This window comes from Varanus komodoensis, unplaced genomic scaffold (genome assembly GCF_004798865.1).
Source record: "Varanus komodoensis strain SLA01 unplaced genomic scaffold, ASM479886v1 scaffold27, whole genome shotgun sequence".
NCBI lineage: Eukaryota > Metazoa > Chordata > Lepidosauria > Squamata > Varanidae > Varanus > Varanus komodoensis.
In genome coordinates this window covers 12379041-12398537 of record NW_025335701.1, presented here as the reverse complement: position 1 = coordinate 12398537, position 19497 = coordinate 12379041, and the positions used below count along the sequence as shown (strand labels likewise).

At 61.1% G+C, this 19497-nt stretch overlaps 1 protein-coding gene across 1 annotated transcript; it reads right to left on the bottom strand.

The window, feature by feature from the left end:
* Positions 1-682: 682 nt before the first annotated feature.
* HSD11B2 (hydroxysteroid 11-beta dehydrogenase 2) lies at positions 683-17753 on the bottom strand. Its single transcript, XM_044433935.1, has 5 exons — positions 17486-17753; positions 4902-5114; positions 3304-3489; positions 2544-2681; positions 683-1044 (listed from the first exon to the last, which is right to left on the bottom strand). The coding sequence occupies exons 1-5, from the start codon at positions 17751-17753 to the stop codon at positions 683-685; spliced, it is 1167 nt and encodes a 388-aa protein (XP_044289870.1).
* Positions 17754-19497: the final 1744 nt, after the last annotated feature.

The following is a 19497-nucleotide window of genomic DNA, read 5'->3' as shown; positions in this document are numbered from 1 at the left end:
GCCCATGCGCCCATGCTGGTGCTGGTCCACGAAACTGGCTCTTCTCCCTGCACATGAGAGGGAGCCAGGCTCTTGCCGTGCCCCTGCAAGACAGCAACTCAAGCAGCCAGACCATGCAATAGCTTTAATTGTGCTTTATTTCTCAGAGACAATCCTGTCCTTGCAGATTTGGGAAAGGGTCTCGGGCCGTCCGCATGCATGTGTCTGCTGGTCTCAGGTGGCAAGGCACCCTCGGCTCCACTTCTCCACTGGGGTGGTGACTGCAAAGGGCAGAGCAACCTGCAAAATGCCCCAAGCAACAGAGGCAGCTTTGGTTAAGCAGCAAGGAAAGAAAAGGGCCTTCTCGTGGAGGTCAGCCACTGGCCAACAAGCGACTAGAGAAGGCAGACTGGTCCAACCTGGCCAATGTTTTTGGCAGTATATCACAACATCAAGTTGTAGAGAAGCAGCAGAAGAGCTCCCGTATCCAGCACTGGGTGAGAACATGGGGGCTTTTGCTGCTGTTGAGGGACAGACATGCCATGCCGGCATCATGGGCAGCAAAGGCTGGGGCATCCCCTCGGGGCAGAGGACAGCAGGAGGCCACAGCCACTGCTCGGGCAGGCCACAAGGGGAGTGCAAGGGGAGTCTCTCCAGGCATTTCTCCTGGCTCAGCACCAGAGCAAGTGGCCACAGAAGTCCCTCAAGGCTTCTGGGGTGCTTCACAGGGCTTTGGCTGCAGGGCCCTGGGCAGCTGCGGGTGGATAAAAAAGGCCCTGAGGAACCGGTCCCGGGCGGTGCAGGGGAGGTAGTGGTGGATGAAATACATGAGCCCCAGGCCGCGCCCTGGGTAGTATTTGGCCAGAGGCTGCGGAGAGAGGAGGCCATCTGTGATGCTCTCCACCACTGGGCTGAGGTCCTCCACTGCCAGCTTCATGTAGCTGAGGAACTGCCTGTTGATCTCCTCCACATACTCCTCTCCATAGGCCTCCAGCAGCCCAGGGGGCAGCTCTGCCAGCAGCTGATCCTTCCTTTCCTTCCAGAAATCGGTGTTGCAGGTGCTGCCTGAAAAGAACAAGCAGGGGAGGGGGGCAGGTGGCGGCCCTCTTAGCACCTCTGGTAAGATGGGAGCTGGGCACTGTGTTGCCCAGGTTGCTTATGCCATTGCACTGGGCCTCCCAAGCGCCTTGGCATCCTTGGAATAGTCGCAAGAGCTTGCAAAAGGACAGGCAGTGCTTGCTGACACGTAGAAACAGAGCGAGTCAGAAGGGGCCTCCTGGACCATCTAGTCTGACCCCCGGCTCCTGCTGGCTCCGCTCACAACGCCTCAAATGGCAGAGAGGATGGAGCATCATTTCTCATGCAACACCTCGTTCTTTCCTGTGCCTCTTGGAATAAGGACGGCAAATAAAGGGAGGCCGCTCTGAGGAACTGAGGTCGTATGATCAAGGCAAAGCTTGGCTAAGCCCAAAAGGGAAGTGGAGCGGTGGCGAGTGCTTCTGCAGCAATGCTGTGGCTAGGGCCACAGGACTGCTCCAGCCCAGGACAGGGCAGGTCCACCACCGCCACCGCCCGGGGACTGACTGGCTGCTGCAGACGCTGCCGCACCCGCTGACAGTCCGGATACTTCAGATGGTCCAAAACAGAGCTGCCAGGATGCTGCCGGGGACTGGGCGTTATTCGCATATAACCCCAGTCCTCTATCAGCTCCATTGGCTTCCTATCGAAGTCCGGGCTCAATTCAAGGTGCTGGTTATTACCTATAAAGCCCTAAATGGTTTGGGACCAGGACACCTAAAGGAATGCCTTCCCTGTTTGCCCTCCCGCCCCCTGAGATCGGCAGCAGAAGCCCTCCTCTGGGAACCCTCCGTGAAAGAGGTCAGGAGATAGAGTACCCGCAGGAGGGCCTTCTCTGTGGTGGCGCCCCGACTATGGAATGCGCTCCCCAGAGAGGTCCGCCTGGCGCTGTCATATTTTTTTTGGCGCCAGGTCAAGACCTTTTTCTTTAATCAATATTTTAATATGTTTTAATATGGAATTTTGTTGTTGCATTTTATTAACTTGCAACCAGAGTGGGTTGTCAATTTATCTGTGTTGTAAGCTGTCCAGAGACATAAGTAAGTGGACGGCATACAAATTTTATAAATGAATAAATACTCCAATGGGCAGCCAGGCCTGGGACAGGACATGTGTGACGAGCGCCAGTGCTGGAAGGGGCAACGCGCTCTCAGCGCCTTTCGCACACTGTGTGCTCCCCAGACAGGAGAAAAGGTAAGCACTTGCTGATGTGAAGCTTTCTTGTTCTTTGCATCACCTGCATCATGCTCCTGGGTCTGGGGGAACTCCTCCGTCCCAAGGCCTCCACAAGGCAGTGCCCAGTGGCAGACCAGCCCCCATGAAATAAGGGCCCTTCCTCACTGCCTTCCCCCAGAATCGGCTGCAGGGCACCGCTGGCGCCTGCTTGCAACTCTGGCTTCATACAGAAGCATCCATCAGAAGGAAAGAGGCCCTGCTGTCAAAACCACAAAGCTCCGGGAGGGTGGAGAGCATCAGCCTTCTCTTACCTGTCTTGAAGTACCCAGGAAAGATCACACTCACTCGGATCCCCCAGGAGGCAAGTTCACACTGGAACGTGTCCATGAGGAGGCTGAGTGCGGCTTTGGACGTCCCGTAGCCAGCCAAACAGGGATATGGCATGCTGCCTGGGAGGAGAAGTGGGGAGGAGCCACTGTCGCCTGCTGGGACTGCCCGGGGTCCCAGACAGCCGACTTGCCTTGGGTGCGCTCCAACCCGTGAGGAGCAGAGGTTTGCCCTCCCCACGGCCGTCTCCACACAGCGGACTGGGCCACTGCAAACCATCCTCGGAGCAGCAACTGGTCAGTGCAGAAATAAGGCCGTGCCTGGCATTGGCTTGACTGCAGCAGCCTGGAACATGTGAGCGAGTGCGCGCAAGCACCCGATAGTGACTTCACAGAAAACTGCACAATTTTGGCCATTTCTGAACCGGCCAAATTGCAAAGCAAGCCTTGCAACAGACAGGAGAACCGGAGGGAACCAGAGTGGGGCCCGGAATACAGGCAGCCGTTTTGAGAGCACTGTGAGTCTCTTTCCCAGGCACAGACCTGGGCTTCTTCCCAGCACTGTCGCCTCCAGATAAGCGGGTGTTTGAAGCAATGCAGAGCTTGCTTTACCAGAGGCGAGAGTGGCGTAAGTGGGTGCACCAACATTTTTGGGGCGGTGGGCCATCAGCAGCACTGCTGTATTCTCTCCGTGGATCCTGAGAAGGATTTTGTGCCGACATAAAGGCTTCCGAGCTCCCTTTACCTGCCGGGCTGCTTATGGTGACAATCCTTCCCTGTGAGGAGCGTAGCAAAGGTAGGAGCCCTTTGGTCAAGGCCAGTGGGCCAAAGAAGTTCACCTCCATACAGGTACGGAAGCTTTGCAGCGGCGTCAGCTCTGCGTCGGCAAGGCTGTCATTGAACCCCGCGTTATTCACCAGGCCCCAGAGCCCTGCGGTTCAAGACAGGAGGGGGCAAAGATGGACACTGAGGCCTGCTCCCACAAAGGCACAGAAGCCAGCCCGCTAGTGGCATGGCCAAAGCATCCACAAGCAGAGTTCTCTGGGCAGCACACAAGTAAACATCTAAAATACGAAGTAACAGAATCTCAGTGGTCAAGTAAACTGGACAAGAACAGCAGGAGAATCTGATGGTAATCAGCAAGGGGTGAAACAGTGCAAGCAGACCCAACACCACTGCCAGAGCAGTTCCTAAAATGCCTGGCAGGAAAAGCCGGCCCCGGGACACCCTACTGACTATGGCGGCTCCTCAGGCCTCAGGCAGGACTGTGGCGCTTGGCCCAGATGCTGCCCTGCCCCTTCTGCGTCCAGAGCCTTCGCAGCCCCACTGCCCCCTGCCGGTGTTGAGCCCCTCTGGAAGGCACTTTCTGGAAGCAAGCGCTGTGGCGCTGGCCCTGTGCTATGCTAGCCCCTGGGAGGCTGTGGATGCTTCAGGCCGCGGCGATCACTTGCGAGGGACTGCCCACAAAAGACGTCCTGCATCCACCGGGATTGGACTCCACTGCTACAGTGGGTGAGGCAGCCGGCCTTGTCCAGCTCCGGTGGGCAGCTTTGCGGGGAGCATCCAGCAGCTCGTCTCTCTGCCCCTGCGGGGACTTGGCCTGCCCTCCCAACGTGCAGCTTTCCAGGCCCAAGCTCTCAGGCACCGAATGCAGCCCAGATGGAGGGGAGGTTGGACTGCGTTCCTGAGAGGCCACACTTGGCAAGGGCAAGGGGCTGGCGAGGCCCGGACCCCCTCCGGCTCGTGGCCACACTGGAGCTCAAGGAGAGCCCAAGCCGGAGGGCTGTGAGTGCCTCAGCTTGTTGCCCAGCCAGGTGAGAATACCGGCTCAGCAGGGTCCACCGCTCCCCCCACCCGGCCCACATGCAGCACGGACTTCTTGGAGGGTGTAGCCAGCCCCTTCCAGGGAAGGCGGGAAGGAGATTCCACCTGGGGCAGGAGCAAACTCCCCGGCCAGAGGGATCAGTACTGTGAGAGATGATGCTTGCTATCAGCTCCTTGCTGTGCACCAGGTATTGTGCAGTCAGTCCCGCCTGGCCATGCTCGATCAGCAACCGGCCATATTTTGGAAGCCCTTTGCCTCGGTCTGCTGGAAAGGGAAGAGGGGGAGCGGTGCTCACAGCAGCATCTGTGGCCGGGTAAGGTGGGGATGCTCTCGTGATCTCCTGCGGGGCTGTTCTTTGGAGCTGAACCAAAGGGGGGAAGTCCTTGGGGCATCCTGACAGGACAGAGCCTTAATCTGGTGGTGCGCCCCCTGAGGGAAGGGCTGGTGTGCCAGGAAGCAACCCCTGCCTGCCGCCAGCGAGGCCCAGCCTGTTCTTGGCCACGTTGGCCTGAACTCACCTGTCATCACCGTCTGGGCTTTGATGAAGTGCAGGACTCTCTGTATGTCTTCCCCTTTGGTCAGGTCCATTTCCAGCAGTGTCAACTTTGACGAGCAGCTCTGCCGAAGCTCCTTTGCCCCCAGGCTCTTCAAGTCCAGCACACTGGCGTAGACCGTGAGTCCCAGAGTGTCTAGGTGCTGGGCAGCCGCCTTTCCAAAGCCAGAATCGCACCCTAAGGAACAACAAAAGAAGAGGGTTGGAAAGGACGAAGCACCAGCCCTCTCTCAGCCTGCGTTTGCCTGCTGTAGCCTCCAGATAAGGAGGACTTAAGGGACCGCTGTTAAAATTTCAGAGGCAGCTGCCAAGAAGGCCCTGCTGAGAGTCGACTCTATTTCCTGTGGTCCCAAGAGGATAGTTTTTCACTCCACTGGCTAAGTGGATCTTCAAATGGCTCTGTGTTGTTACCCAGCAATGTTTTTGGGAATGACAAGAGTTGTCCATGTCTATACAGTTTGCATTTCCATCTTTACACAGAACAAAGTTTACATCTCCCTCACATTTGGATACGGATTTGCTACATAGAGATGAGCGCTTTGTGTATGTGATGAGGCAAGTGAACACATCGGCAGGAATATGCGTGTTCGTCTTTAAGGTGCCACAAGGCCGCCGTAGTTTTTAGTAAAAATACGTTTGCTTCTTCTGAGTTGCAAACTCCAAAAGGGCTTCCCTTTTCAAAAAATTGCTGATTCAAAGGGTGATAAGCCCTTCCCTGCCCAGTACAGTTACATTTCACTGCCCAAATGGAGAAGCCCAAAGTCTTAGCATGCTACGACGTTCCTAATGTTTCTGGTTAGGAAACATGAACTATGAGTTAATATGATTTCTGCCAGAGACTTCTTTGAAAGTAACCCTTCCAGACTCTTCTCACAAAGTTTCCCTCGGAAGATCAATGAGAAAATAATAGTAAGGATAACAACAACGATGCCAGCAAGCAAACATCCCGACCAGCCCAGCACAGCTGTCGCTAGTCATACGAGGGGCGTCCTGCAGCCTGGTCCCTCCGTGCACATCATCACCGCTCTCCTCTTGGCCGTGCCTCACGCTCCAGTTGGAGCAGCTGCTTGAAGGATGCTTTCCCTGTCATTTTCGTCCTCTGAGCTTCTTGTCCCTTTTCCTCGCCACACATTCTGTCCCTTGGCAGCTGGCCCAGAGTCTTCTGGGTTCGTTTTATCATGTACCCTCAGTTTCTTGGAACACTGAAACTTTGGCCGTGTTATGCTCCGGGCGCTCCGCATCCTGTGCGTTGCATTTGAACTCTGTGACATGCTTCTCTGAAGCTTCCCACTTGCGGTCTACAAGGGAAGCGGCAGAAGCAGTTCCTAGGCTGGCCCTACCCAGGTCCAGGGCCCATATCCCCCACCCAGCAGCGGCTCCCTGTGCCCCCTTCCCAGGGCTGACCATGTGCAAGTGCCGGAGGCAGGTCCGCCTGCAGCAACACGTGGACGTGACTTTGGCACTGCAATTCGCCAAGCGACTGTTTATGTACTTTGCAGATGAGAAACAAAACGCCTGCTTATCTCACAACCATCACACATAAAAATAGCCTGCGCGGCCTGCCCCGCATTGCCACTCTATTAACCTCGCCAGTCTGGGGCAGCTGCTGGCTGCTGGAGCCAACACAGCCTCTCCAGCAGCCACCTTCACAGGATCCTAGACTCATGGAACGGAAGAGGCCAAGGAGGGCATCAGATCAAGCCCCTGCCATGCGCACCGCCAATTGCCCTGCGGCCCCCTAAAGCTAGCAGCTGCAGGCAGAGCCAATGGGACCCAAGCACAGGTCCCGTTTCAGTGCCAGCGGCTGGGCTGCTCCTGGGCGCTGCTCCTGCCTCCTGTCGCCCATCGCACTTGCCCATGGAGGGCCAGTCCGTTGGTTGGCCAGGGCACAAGTGGTTGCCCTCAGAGCAATGGGCCCCTGGACTGACTGGTTCAGGATAAAGAATGGCCACCGGGGGGGGGGGTGCAGATCACGAGCAGAATTGCAGTAGTTGATAGTATGTCTGTTAACCTGTCACCATGACCATGGAGCTTGGGTACCTGGGATTTGGCACACCTGGGGTGCGCTCATCGCGGCTGTTCTTTGTGCATTGCGAAATTAAATGCATCATGGGACTGCTGTCTGCAAGGGCCACTTCGGCTCCAGGATGGCGTGTGTGGGGCCCCTGCTGTGGATCTTCCCCCTCCCAAGGGGCAGCGCCCTCTGACTCGGTTGCCTCCGTAATTTTGTCGGAGGCTTTTGGCAAGCCAACGTGCACCCACTTGCAGGAAGCTGGGGCCCCTCCTAGTGCAAGGGCACAGAGGTGAGTGCAGGGCTCGGCAATATACCGCTCCTCGTCGCCTCTTTCAGCAGTTCCAGATGTGGGGGCTGCTGGTCAGAAAGCCTGGCGAAGCTCTCCCAAGATCTTCCTCCATGAGAAGAGAGGCAGAGGCGGCAGCGCGAAGCCGGGGCAGTGCGGGGGGAAGGTGACTGCTGCTCCACCCCACTCGTGCTCCGTGGCTACTGCTGCCAGGCTGTGGCTGCTGGGCCCCCGGCTGCAGCGCATGCGGATGTGGACAGGCCTCCCGAACACCGGGCCAGTCAGGTCAGGGGGCCCTGGGGCTGCGTGAGGCAGCTGAGCACTCCCTGGCACAGCCTCCTCTGCTGAAAGTGAGGCCAGCGCCTCCCTGGATGGAGGGCAGAGCGTGTCTTGCAAGTCAGGAGAGAGAAAGGAAGGAGGGGAGGCTGAAAGAGGAAGGAATGGAAATAAACGCCCCCACCCTTCGCCTGGGTACACGCTGTTCTCGGCACTCTTGATGGCCTGGCTGATAGCTTCCTTTCCCAGCGATTACAAACCTCAGCAGGTTTATGGCAACATTAACCATTAACAGGGACACATCAAGAGCCGGAGAAGAACGGCAGCTCATGCTGCGGGCTGCACGCACACACTCATGCGCAGATGCACACAAGCACATCTCCCCCAAGCAGGCTGCCAGTGCTCCAGGCCTGGGGCACGGTGGGTGTTCCAATCGTGACCCCGCCTGTCACGAGGCCAAGGCATCATTTCGCTCATGCTGAGCCACAGCAGGGTGGGAAAGGCGCGCAGGCATGCCACAGGCTGCCTGGGGCAATTCCTGTCGTGGGAGCCACACCAGTGTCATCCACAGAGAAATGCATCCGTAGGGTGTGGAGATGAGCCGTGGACAGGCAGGCAGGCAGGCAAGGGGGGAAGGCAGGCGGGCCTCAGCCAGCAACTGAGGATGGGAGGCAGTCGGCCCCCTGCCCATGGCTGCCCCTCTGCTCAGAGAAGAGAGCAGGCCCCTGAGGCAGCTTCCCCACAAGCGCCTGGTCTGGAGAAAGGGCCCACGTTTCCTCCACCCCATATGGTGCAAAAGCAGCAGAGAGCAACCAAACCCAACCTGGAACAATAAGCAAGCGCACTAACTCTGCAATGCATCTTCACGAGTGGGGCGCCCACTGCAGTTCCCCGCTGCTGCCCCCATTTCCAGGCCTGGCCTGCTTGTGGGGGGTGGGGCAAACACAGGGCCCCTGTCCTGTTCCCGTGGGAAAAGCTCGCTCCATCCAGCCTTCTGTCCGGAGAGTGGCCAGCAGCTGCCCGTGGGAAAGCCACACCAGCCCCCTCTCACCCAGGCTCCCCGTCTGCACGGGGGCACACAGCCCCCAGCACTGGGGGCGGCACAGAACCCTTTGAAGGCTGTCCAAATGGGTGGCCAGCACTGCGTCTCCAGAGGTGAGTGCCATCTTTCATGGCGGCCGCTGTCTTTCCTCCCCAAACCTGTCCTGGGGTCTAATGCCCCGGCAAGCAGAGCCTTTCCGGGAGATGCTCAAACCAGCATGACTCACAGGGCTGGTTCCAGGCACAGCCTCAGCTTCAACTAGCAGTTTTTGGAGGCAGCCGCATGCAGCCAGCATGTCCCCAAATTCTTTGTGCAGAGTCCCAGGTGGGCCTCACACAGCTTTGTGCACATCTGAGCGGGCGTTGCGCCCCTGGGCACAACTTGTCCCTAAAGCACCAACTGGTAGGTCGATGCACAGGTGTGAACGCGATGCGCTGCAGGATGGCAGGACACATGCACACTTCTGGCAAGTCCTGAGGGAGCACCGAGGGTGAGAGCCCAGCAGGGCCAGGAGGGCGGCCCGGCCACGCAGCTGCCCACTGACCCCACGCGGGCTGCAAGCGCCCCTGGAGCAGGGCGGGCAGTGGTGTGCCCCATGGCCCCAAGGCTGGCACAAGCCGCCAGGAGGTTTTCTGCCCAAGTCCCGCAGAGAGGAATCGCCCCACGACTTCAGCCTCAGTAGGCCGCCCCAGAGAACTGCTGTGCTGCTGCACTGAAGGGGAAGATGCAGAGCGACATGGCCAGTGTGTGTGGCACTTTGGGCCCCAGGGAGGGGTGCCTCCCACCCGAGGGCTGGCCGAGACCTCCCAGGCCCACAAGCCGGTCCAAGGGCTGCCGAGGCTCCAGAGAGCCCTGCGGCTCCCTCCTCCAGCCGGCCAGCCAGCCAGCCGGGGCTTCAAGCCCAAGCCAGGGCAGGGCTAGTCTGCTGGAACCCTCCTCCACTCAGAGGGGGGTTGCTGCGGGTGGAGACTAAGGGTGCCTGCCACTTCCCTGCCCTCCGTTGCCCTGGATGCCCCACGGAAAGCTCTGGGGGATCCTGGCGGGGCAGTGTGCCGGAGGCCAGCCCTGCCCCTGCCCTGGTTGCCCAGCCATGCGGCCGCGTGAGCAGGTGGTCGGCCGGAAGCGCACGCAGCCTCCTGGCCAGGGAGAGAGCAGCCACCGCGGTCCCTTGAGCTCCCTATCTGGCCAGATAAGAGAAGCGTGTGGGCAAACTTATCTAATCCAGCCCAGTGCAGTTTGATTAAAACAAGCCCTGCCTAGGTGATTTACTAGGGCTCTTCCCTCAGCAGTGTACACAAGCAGGGAGATAAGCGGAGCAGAACATGTTGCTTGGCGGAAGGAAACCTGATTGCTGTCAGTTGCCGCGAAGTCCATCACAACCCAGGCCTCTGCGGGGGAGCGCAGCAGCGGGCAAGTTGCCCAAGAGAATGCCCTCAGAAAACTGGCGGAAGTCTGGTGGGCTCCCTCGCGGCCGGAGCTCTTGCCACTTGCGGTGAGGACCTACTTCACCCACCCCCAAGGAATGGGATGGCAAGAGCTGGGGTGCACACACAGCTGGCCCCTCAGGGTGCCACACTCGCCAAGCACACAGCTTCACCTGCGCCCCAAAACATTCCCTAAGTGAGCTCCTGGCCCGCCCCATCCCATGTCTGAGAAGGGCCAGGTGGCAGGTGGACTCGCCCACCTCGGCTTTCAGCAGAGGGTCGGGGAGTAGGGCAGGGGCATGGCCCACACATCCCCACACCTGGCTGGCAGTGGAGTGGCACTGCAGGCAAAGTTCCTGGGAGTGGGGCTGGCTCTCAGCCCAGTGCTCTGCTCTGGGGCAGACAAGGTTGCTCTGGAGCCCAGGAGAGCGACTGCGAGCTAACAGGGGACAGCTGCCCCAGGGCTGATGGGGAGCATCTCTGGGCAGGCCTTTATCGACCGGCCCTCCATCGTGCACCTCTGAGAGCCAGCCTCTGGCACGCTGCGCTGTGCGCTGCCCGTCTGTCCTGGGTCCGAGGGGCTGTGTGGATGCACTCAAGGGTGCCCTGAACAGTGTCGGTCTCCACCCACAGCTGGCCTCCTCCGTCTCACTGCACCTGCAGCCCCTTTTGAGCAAGGGCACTTTCACAGCACCACCCAGAGAGACACGTGGCTGGGGGCCGTGGGCACTCCCCACGGGGGAAGCACATGGCACAGGCAGAGGGCATGTGAGCTTGCCTCCCTCTGCCTGGCTTCCAGGCAGAAAAGGGACTTCTGCACTGGGCCACCCTTTGGTCCCAGGAGGGCAGGCCTGGCTGAGGGCCCCCCCCGCCCCCTTTGCCCCCCCCCCCAAGACAAGGGGGCCCCGCCCCCCCCCCCCCCCCCCCCCGGCGGTGCTTTGGCAGGCGCTTCTCTGGCTGCCGCAGCTCGATGACACAGTGCTCGGTTGGTTGCCGACTCAGCCTGCTGGTGCCGTCCTCAGAACGGGCTGCTCGCTCCTCACCGATGTTATTTTATTTCAAATTATAGAGAAATGGTCTGTCCTTTCAGGGCATCAATCCGGCAAAAATCCGGATTTCTAACAGCTGGTGTTTCTTTACATGTCAGGATACGAACCACTCTGAAATAGGGGCTTGATCCAGATACCCTGAAGGAAACTGAATTCTGGAAACGAGGGACATTGCAAAGGAAAACGAAACGAGATCTCGAAGCTGCAGGTACTCGCCACGGGCTCTTCGGCAGCTCCGCGCCCAGAGTGCTCACCCAGCCCTCGGCAGCTGGTGCGGGGCGAGCCGGGCCGGCGCCCCCCGCAAGCGCACCTGGCAAGCGGGAGAGCTGCCCAGACGGGGCGCGGGAAGCCCCGCCGCGCCCTGCCTCGGTAGCCATTCAGCCCCGCGTCCTGCTCAGGACAGGAACGGCGGGGCCTCGGCGGCGGCTGGCACTACGCGGGGTTCGGCCCGCGGCCCTCCCGAGCGGTTGCGCGGTCTCCCCCAGCCGCCGCCGAGGGCCTTGCGCGCCTGGGAAGGGGCGCATTTCCCCGACGCGCCGGAGGCGCCGTGGCCACGCTCCCGGGGACTCCCTCCCTCCGAGATACCTGGGAGCACCGCAGGGCGCCCGCAGCCGAGGCAGATGCGCCGCCGAAGCGCCCGGCCGGGCGAGCCCCAGACCGGCGGTGCGGGGCGGACCTCCGACGGCCCCCTCGGACCAGGGAGGCGTGAGCGGAGGGGCGCCGCCGAACCCAGCCGAGGCTGAGTCGAAGGACGGCACTGCCCGGGGGGGGGCGCCCCCACCCCCGCGGATTGGCAAGTGCGCCCCCCGCGCACGCCCTTGTTTCGCCAACCCGTTTGCCGAGGCGCGGGGGGCGGGCGGGCAGGGGGGCTTGTGACGGGAAGCAGCCCTCCCAGAGATCCAGCGGTTCGCTAGCAAGGCCGGCCCGAAGGGGAGGCTGCTCGGCAAGGGCAGAACGCGGCTTCGCTCCGCCGAACGAAGTGGTGCGTGGAGACCGGGCAGACCAAAGACCGGCGAGCGCAAGCCCCCCTCAAAAGCCCAACCCCTCAGATACCTGGTTTGTGCAAACTGAAAGGCACAGAAACAAACCATGCAATCCACTTATTGGATCAGCTCACAGAAAATCCAGAAAGCATCAGTGGGAACGGAGCTGGGTCTGTCTGGGCTGCATCAGTCAAATCTGGCGAGCACACCCTAGTCAGGACTTCCAGAAACCCTTAATCACAACTGGGTTACATTTTGCTGATTTGGTTGGGTCTGCTCTACCTATGGCAATTCTGGATCCCACCTAATCCATACTGTCCCCTGGGTGGTCCCTGGCACCTGCGTGACCTAGCAGGGCTGAGCCCCATCTTGGGAATGTGCCCCCGGAGAGTCCTCCTTGCCCCTTCTGGGGTGAGAGTGCCAATCTGGCCAAAGTCATGGGAGACAAACAGCGGATATACATTCAGTTCAAGCACTTTGTGGTTGGATTCATGATCAGCAGAGCCTTTTGCACCTATGCACCCCTGTGCCGCTGCCCTTGTCCAAACATGGTAATGGTGACAGGGTGTCCGGCTGGAGGCAGCACGGGGAGAGATGTGGGGGGAGCAGGCACTCCCGAGGTCGTGTGCTGTGCCCTATGGGCAAACATACCTCAGAAACAGCAGTGCAAATCGAGGAGGGCCGTGGCACAGAGGGGGGGCCCTGCATGGCAACTCCGGCCCAGTGGACCCATGGCTGGACTCCTGCAGCCCCAACTGCAGGGGGCAGGGCCAAGCCCTCCTTTCCGCTTCTCACCCCACCCCTTTTTCCTGAGTCCACTGTCTGCACGCGCATCCCTGATGGTGCGCAACAAGGGGATTTCAGAAAGTCGTTGTGTGGGAGATCACAGCTGTGGAGCTCTGTAAATGCACAATGACCTGGGACTGGGGGTGTGGGGCAAGAGGGAAGATGGGAGGCCGGAGGCTGCTTCTCGGGCTTGCTCCTGTTTGCCTTGCCCTGCCCACAAATCCCACAAAATCATTCTGAGGTGGCAGCAGGATACAAGCCGAGGAGGGGACAGGCACAGGATCTGGGGCAGAAGGTGGGGAAAATGTTAAAAGATGGGTTCTGCAGCCTGGAAGCCATTCTGGCACAGAGGAGTGGTGAGCTAGGCTGGAGAATGTGCGTCTTGCTAGCACATGGGAAAACGGCCACCTGCATGAGTTGGAGCCTGCCCACCACTTGCCTCTCCTGTGTCAGTCTGGCGGGGAGCCAGGCGTCCGAGGACCGGAGGAAGGGCTACGCCGGCCTGCCCCGGTTTCCTGCCCCAGATCACTCTCTCGGGCTGTAATTGATTCCATGGGTGCTGTCAAATGTTGGAAATTCACAAACAAGATGGTGCCGAGGCTGCAGGGCTGCAGCGGAGAGGAGAGGAGAGGAGAGGAGAGGAGAGGAGAGGAGAAAGGCGCCTGGGGAAGAGCTCCTGTCCAGCCCTGCGTATCCCTTTGTGTGGCGAAGGGGAATGGGGCCCTTGGAGAGCGGGGCCGTCATGGGAGGCTCGTCGGGGAGCCCAGGGCCAGCTCCACCCAGCCATCCCCGCGTGGGGAGGGGGACCTCCCCACCGCAAGCCTGCCTCGCCGGTGTGTCCTCAGAGCCTCAGCTGGGGGATGCTCGACTCTGCCCCACGGCTAGCAAGTGCCTCACTCAGGGCAGGCACTGGCCAGGGACCCCCCCCACACACACACGCCGGCTGCGGTGTCCGCGGAAGCGGTCAGGGCAGGGGAGCAGGTGGAGGGCTCCCCCTCCGACTGACTCCGGGCTTTGCCTGTGATTTTTCATTGCATCCGCAGCAGGTCTCCGGAATGCATCCTGCCATCAGCTGAGTCACCTGAGCAAAACCTCCAAAAGTGATCCAGTCCTGATTTGCCACACGTCCTGGGAAGCCTCCGCGTCCTCAAGCAGATGGAAAGCCAGTTTCACGCAGGAGTGTGCAGGCAGGTTGGCAGCTCTCTAAGTCGTCCTTTCCACAGAGGGGCCACCCCACTTCCACCTCAGGGCTCCCTCACCGCAGTTGGCCTGTCCTGCTTGGCAAAGCTGCCTCTGCCAGGGACCTCTGGGAGGCTCCTCCGAGGAACGCATGTGCTTATGACATGTCTGCTCCCTTAGGGCAGAACCCCACAAAGTAATTCCCACCAAGGTCAAGATATGCAGCTCAAAACCACAACAACTGCTATTATTCGACAATAGCACAACACTTGTTGGAAGCCTGGAGCAGCAAAAGACTGTATCCGGCCAGCAACCAGAGTTTTCAAACGGCTCTTTGGCCACAGCAAGGAAAGGCAGCCCTGAATACGTCTTCACATGTCCTGGGAAGATCTGCCTGTGCTGTTTGTCTCAGGCTGAATAGAAGGCCAGGGCCCGTATTCTGATGTTCCCATTTAGAACTCTGCCTTTACAGTTCGTCCTGCAAAACTGAGGAGCTCAGTAAAGCAGGGAGCAGGAAGAGTGCAGCTCATGTAAACAGTCCGCCTTGTGGGAAGCCAAAGTCTCCTGGACCTCACAGCCAGGTCTGACCTGAGGGAAATGCCCCCCCAGCCCCAAACTGTGACTAGATGAACCCAAAGGCTGAGCAAGCCCCCCACCCCACCCCCTGCCACTCCAAGGAAAGACGCTTGAGTAGAGCTTGGCCCTTCAAGTAGGGGGCCAGCACCTTCCGTTAGAGCAAAGCCCATGAACCCTTCCAGGAAAAAATCACTCCAGTCCAAATCACAGGGGTGACGCCAGGGGTCAGTGACCCCACCCACAAAATGCACATGGGGAATAGCTGGGGGTGCAGTCTGCTGGGTAGCATTTGATCTTGAAAGGCAATTGCTAGCTCCTGTCTAAATGTTCATGCCGTAAAGCCAATCTGGCCAGTGTCTGTGTTTCTCCCCACACCCATCGTCCCCAGTGTGATAAGGGTGCCCCGAAACCCTCCCACCCAGGAGGCTCCCACTCCCACTGTGGCTGTGGACCCCCTGCCTGGTTCCCCGGAGGCCAAGACGGTTGCTGTCTCAGCCACTGCAAAAGACGCGGCTGCCACATTCAAAACTCCCCACCTGGAATTCCCTTCTCCACACCTCCCCCTCCCTAGTTTTGAGGGTGCCTCACAGCTCCCTGGAGGTGTCACAACCTGCTGCAGGCATTCTGGAGCCTTCTGGGTGAGACTCTGACAGCCTCTTTCCCTGCCTCACTCAAGGAAGTTCCTCATCCTCTACTGTTCATGGCCCTCTTGCACTTCACAGCTGCTTCCATCTTTTCCCTCAAGGCAGAAAATCAGCAAAGAATGAAAGGCTGCCAGAAGGTCTCCCAAACATGGCTCCACACCCGTCTGGAGGCACCGAGAGTCACACCTGCCCTCTCAGTCCTGCAGTGCGCCTTTCCCTGCTCACGCACAGAATCCCTGGGGTGCTTTCCCTACACACCTGCCCGTGCATTTCGTGCACTGGGTATCTGCTGCAGGAAAGGTGCGAGGTCTCCCGGTCGGCAGTGCCAGGAGCCCCTCCGGGTCCCCATGCCGCACAACATGCTGCCGCCGTTCCTGGGGAGCAGATCTCATGGGCCACAAAGGTCATGCCTTGGCCACAGCGGCCACGGCAGGATTCCACTAGGGCCTGCTTAGCTCGGGGTCTTCTGTGGAGAACTGAGTGGGTGGCCACATCCATATGTCCATGTGCTTTTTATCGCACCCCCATCAGCCATCAGGATCCTTCCTGCGAGAGGTACCGGCCCTTCTGTGGGCCCCTTTGTTCCGCAGGCAGCGTTCCCCCTCCGGGCACCGTTCCCTGCTTTTCCATCAGGATCAGCTAGCAGGAGGCACCCCCAGCCCTGGGCAGGAAGGCTGCGCAGTGAGGGAGGGGCACTGCCTGACGCCCCCTTTGGCACTGGGGCTGCCCACTTTGCTTCCTCACAGGCCCCAAGAGTGCAGGGAGACGAGTCAGCCAGGCCAAAACAAGGGTTCTGCCAGCTCAGCTCAGCCCAGCCCAGCCCAGCCCAGCTCTGCGTGCCCATGTGTGGCTGCCAGAAAGGCCTCCCAGACCCCAAGAGCGGGCATGCACAGGGGGCACCCTGTGCCCAGTCTTGGAGACTGTGTGGTGCTCGAGCTACCAAGACAACGCAGTCCAGCTTTGCACGGCTTGGCTGTGTACGTCTGCCGAAGACAAACAGCCCCATCCATCACTTGGCCAGTGGGTGCCAGGAGACATTCTCAGATTTGGGTTCTAAGGAGTAGAGGTGAAGATTTCCAGGGAGTGTGAAGATTTTCACTGAAACGTGTGTCATGGCATATCAGCCTTGGTTGGTGCCCCTTTCTGCCCTGCTTCTCCCCCATCCGTCTGCACCCCCATGCCAGTGAGTGCCCCCTGCAGCGGCCAAGCCAGTTCCCGGCCCCGGGAGTTGCCGCTTTGCAGCCTCCCCACTTCTCCAGTGGCCCCCTGGCACCTGCTGCCCCTCCCCCCCTACAGGCATTGCCCACAGCCAGCTCCTCCCCACCCCACCTCAAGGTCAGCTCTTGTGGTGCACCATCGTCCCCACAACCTCCTGGCTCATGAGGCAAAGCCCCCGTGCTGGGCAGCTTTACTTGGAAAGCTTTCTGAGCGGATTCTGCAGAACTTCAGTGGTTTCTGTATTCCGGCTTTTCAGTCCACCCTTCAAAAGAATTTCCTGGGGCAGCAAGCCCCCGGGGGTGGGGGGCAGCTGCCTCCTCCTGGTCAGAGGCAGACTGGGGACAATGGCACAAGCCGGGCTTTGTCCTCGGTGCCTCCCTCAAACTTACAGGCCGTGGCTGGGGCTGGTGGGATGCATGGCGTGGCGCAGCACTGCTGCCACCGAGGTTTCTTCAGCACAGGCAGTGTCGCCCTTGCCCACCCTGCAACGGGTGCCATTTGGAGCAACAGCCCTTCTGGACCTGCCAGAGCAGTGGCAGGTGACCCCGGAGGGGAGGGGAGCCTTTCCACTTGCTCCAGAGGCCAAGCCAATGGCCGGCTGGCACAGATGCACCCTGTCCTCCTCCGGCCACGGGTCCCCATCATGCGGAGGGCACGGCATGCTCTCAAGCAACAGGTGAGCAGCTCCACATTTCCTGTAAATGCATGGTAGAAATTTGGCAGGATCCTACGGGCTTCATGGGAAGGTGCTGTGGCTGCAGCTGGCCACTGGACCCCCTCTGGCCCACAGGCCCCGGGGAAGGGCCGCAGAGGCTGGGCTCAGCACCCCACTGGCCGACACGTGCCCGGCCCGGCAGGCAGAGGGCTCTGCGGCTCGGGTGCAGAGCCGGGTACCTCCTGCCTGGGGATGAAGGAGGCGCTTCCCTGTGGGCCCGGGTCCAAGGCTCTGCCCAGGACCGGCCGCCCGGCACAGGGTGGGCCAGCAGCAGGCCTGTGCCGGGCAAGCCGTCCAGGGGCTCAGCACCCAGTGGCCTGGGCAGGGCACGCCACGCCCGGCCGGGGCGGGACTCACCTGTGATAAGCACGGCTCTCTCCCGGACGGGGATCCTCCTGGAGCGCATGGCTCCGGCCAGGGCGAGCCAGCAGGCCAGGCCCGCGAGCGCGGCCAGCAGAGGCGGCGGCAGGAGGGCGCAGCCCAGCCCGGGCGGCAGCAGCAGCGCCAGCGCCCCGCGCAGCAGCAGCCCGCGCGTGAGCAGCAGCTCGGAGCGCGCCAGCCGCAGCGCCAGGCTGCCCAGCAGCAGCGCCCACACCAGCGAGCTGCACGCCCAGCCCAGCTCCATGGCGGGCGGCGGCGCCCGGGCGGCGCGCCGGGGCAGCGGGCGCGAGCGAGTGCGTGCCCGGGGGGCGCAGCTGGAGCGGCCGGGCGCGCCGCTCGGGAGTTATAAAAGTGCGGGCGGGGAGGGGCTGCCCTGCCCTGCCCTGCCCTGCCCTGCCGCCGCGGGGCCGCCAATGGGAGAAGGGGGGCGGCCGCGCTCCGAGCCCGGCAGCGGGATGCGCGCCCTCGGCCGCCCGCCCCGGCCGCGTCCCGGCTGGCTCGCGTCTGGGCGCGGAGGACTGCTGCGCCTGCTCCTCCGGGAGGGCCCCTGCCCCTCGCGCGGCTGGCCCTCGCCTCCGGTCGGCCTGCATGGCTCTCCCCAGCCGGGGCAGAGGGACGGAGGGCGCGGAAGCGCGTGGACGGTGCAGGGCGTCTCCAGACTGCTGGACGCCGTCCACGAACGGCGGCCCCCCGGGGGCGGACGCGCCGCGTGCCTGGAGGGCCCCCGCAGCCTCTCCTGCCCTCGGCCGCGTCTCTCCTGCAGCTGCCTCTGCTTCGCCCTGCTGGAGCCAGAGGCGCTGCTCGGGCGGTCCGCGGGGACTTGCCGCTCCGGTCCTCCCGCGAGCCTGTCCTGAGCTCGGGCCGCAGAGGCGGAGACGCAAAGGGCCTCTGCTCCCCCACCCCACGCCCTGCCCAAGCCGAGGCGTTGCGAGGGGTGTCCCGTCAGCTTTGGCTTTCAGACCGAGGGTCTTCCCACTGGCGGGAGGAGGCAGCCTAGCCTCATGAGGAGGAGACGTGCCGCAGACACCCCAGGGTGCCCGTGGCAAGGAGTCCAGAGCAGGGCCTCCGCAGAGGTCCTTACCGCTGGGGAGATGCGCAGGGGCCTGGGCTTGCCCCGGCCAGGGACCGCCTGGGGGCCCTTCCCCAGGACTTGCCTGCTGGCTGCATCCAGCCCAGTCCGTGATCCCTCAGGAGGTGCTCAGGGCAGTGTCAAGCTTTGCCCCAGCTCGTTCCTCAAAAGGCCGGGCGACTGGTGGGCACGTGGCGGCCCCTCCACCCGTCATCCGCCCCAGGAGAACTTCCTGCAGGGGGCCTCGAGCTCCTGCCTAGAAAGCCCTCCCCTGCTGCAGCCACTGATCGCCATGCGTGGTTTACGCTCACCCCTTTCTCGTTGCAGGGGAAGGGCAACAGGAGCCTGTGGGACGCAGCAGCAGGACGGAGGGGCTGCTTCTAAGATGCCCCCCTTCTTTGAGGAGACCTTGCTCTGGCTGGATCCGGGCCTATGGGGGGACAGCTTTTCCCTGCAAGGCCTACTTGAGGGATGAGGAAGGGGCCATGCGTGAGAGCCCTGTGCTGCCTGCTGGGCCCATATGGATCGACTTTCCCGCCCTTCACCTCCGGGTTCCCTTTGCTGCCGATGCTGAAGCACAGCCCTTCTTGGATGAAGGATGCATTCACTGTCTGTGCCACTGTCACCTTCACGGTTCAGCCACAGCAGAGCAAACACAGACAGGAATTGCGAAGGAGCACATGCAGTCCGGAAAGCAGCAGCCCAGCCGAGGTCTGCATCGTGCAGCAGAACGCTCCGTTCCGTTCTCCAGAGATCATGGGCGACCGCCGTGGTTTGGTGGAGACACACCGGCCTGCTGATGAGTCCGCTCAGTCCATGGCTCTCCTGCAGGAGTGTCTCATCGGGTCAGGTGCCCATCAGTGCCCTTTCTGCAGCCTCCTCTCTATACCTGAACTTTGCCCCAGCCAGATGATTTGGA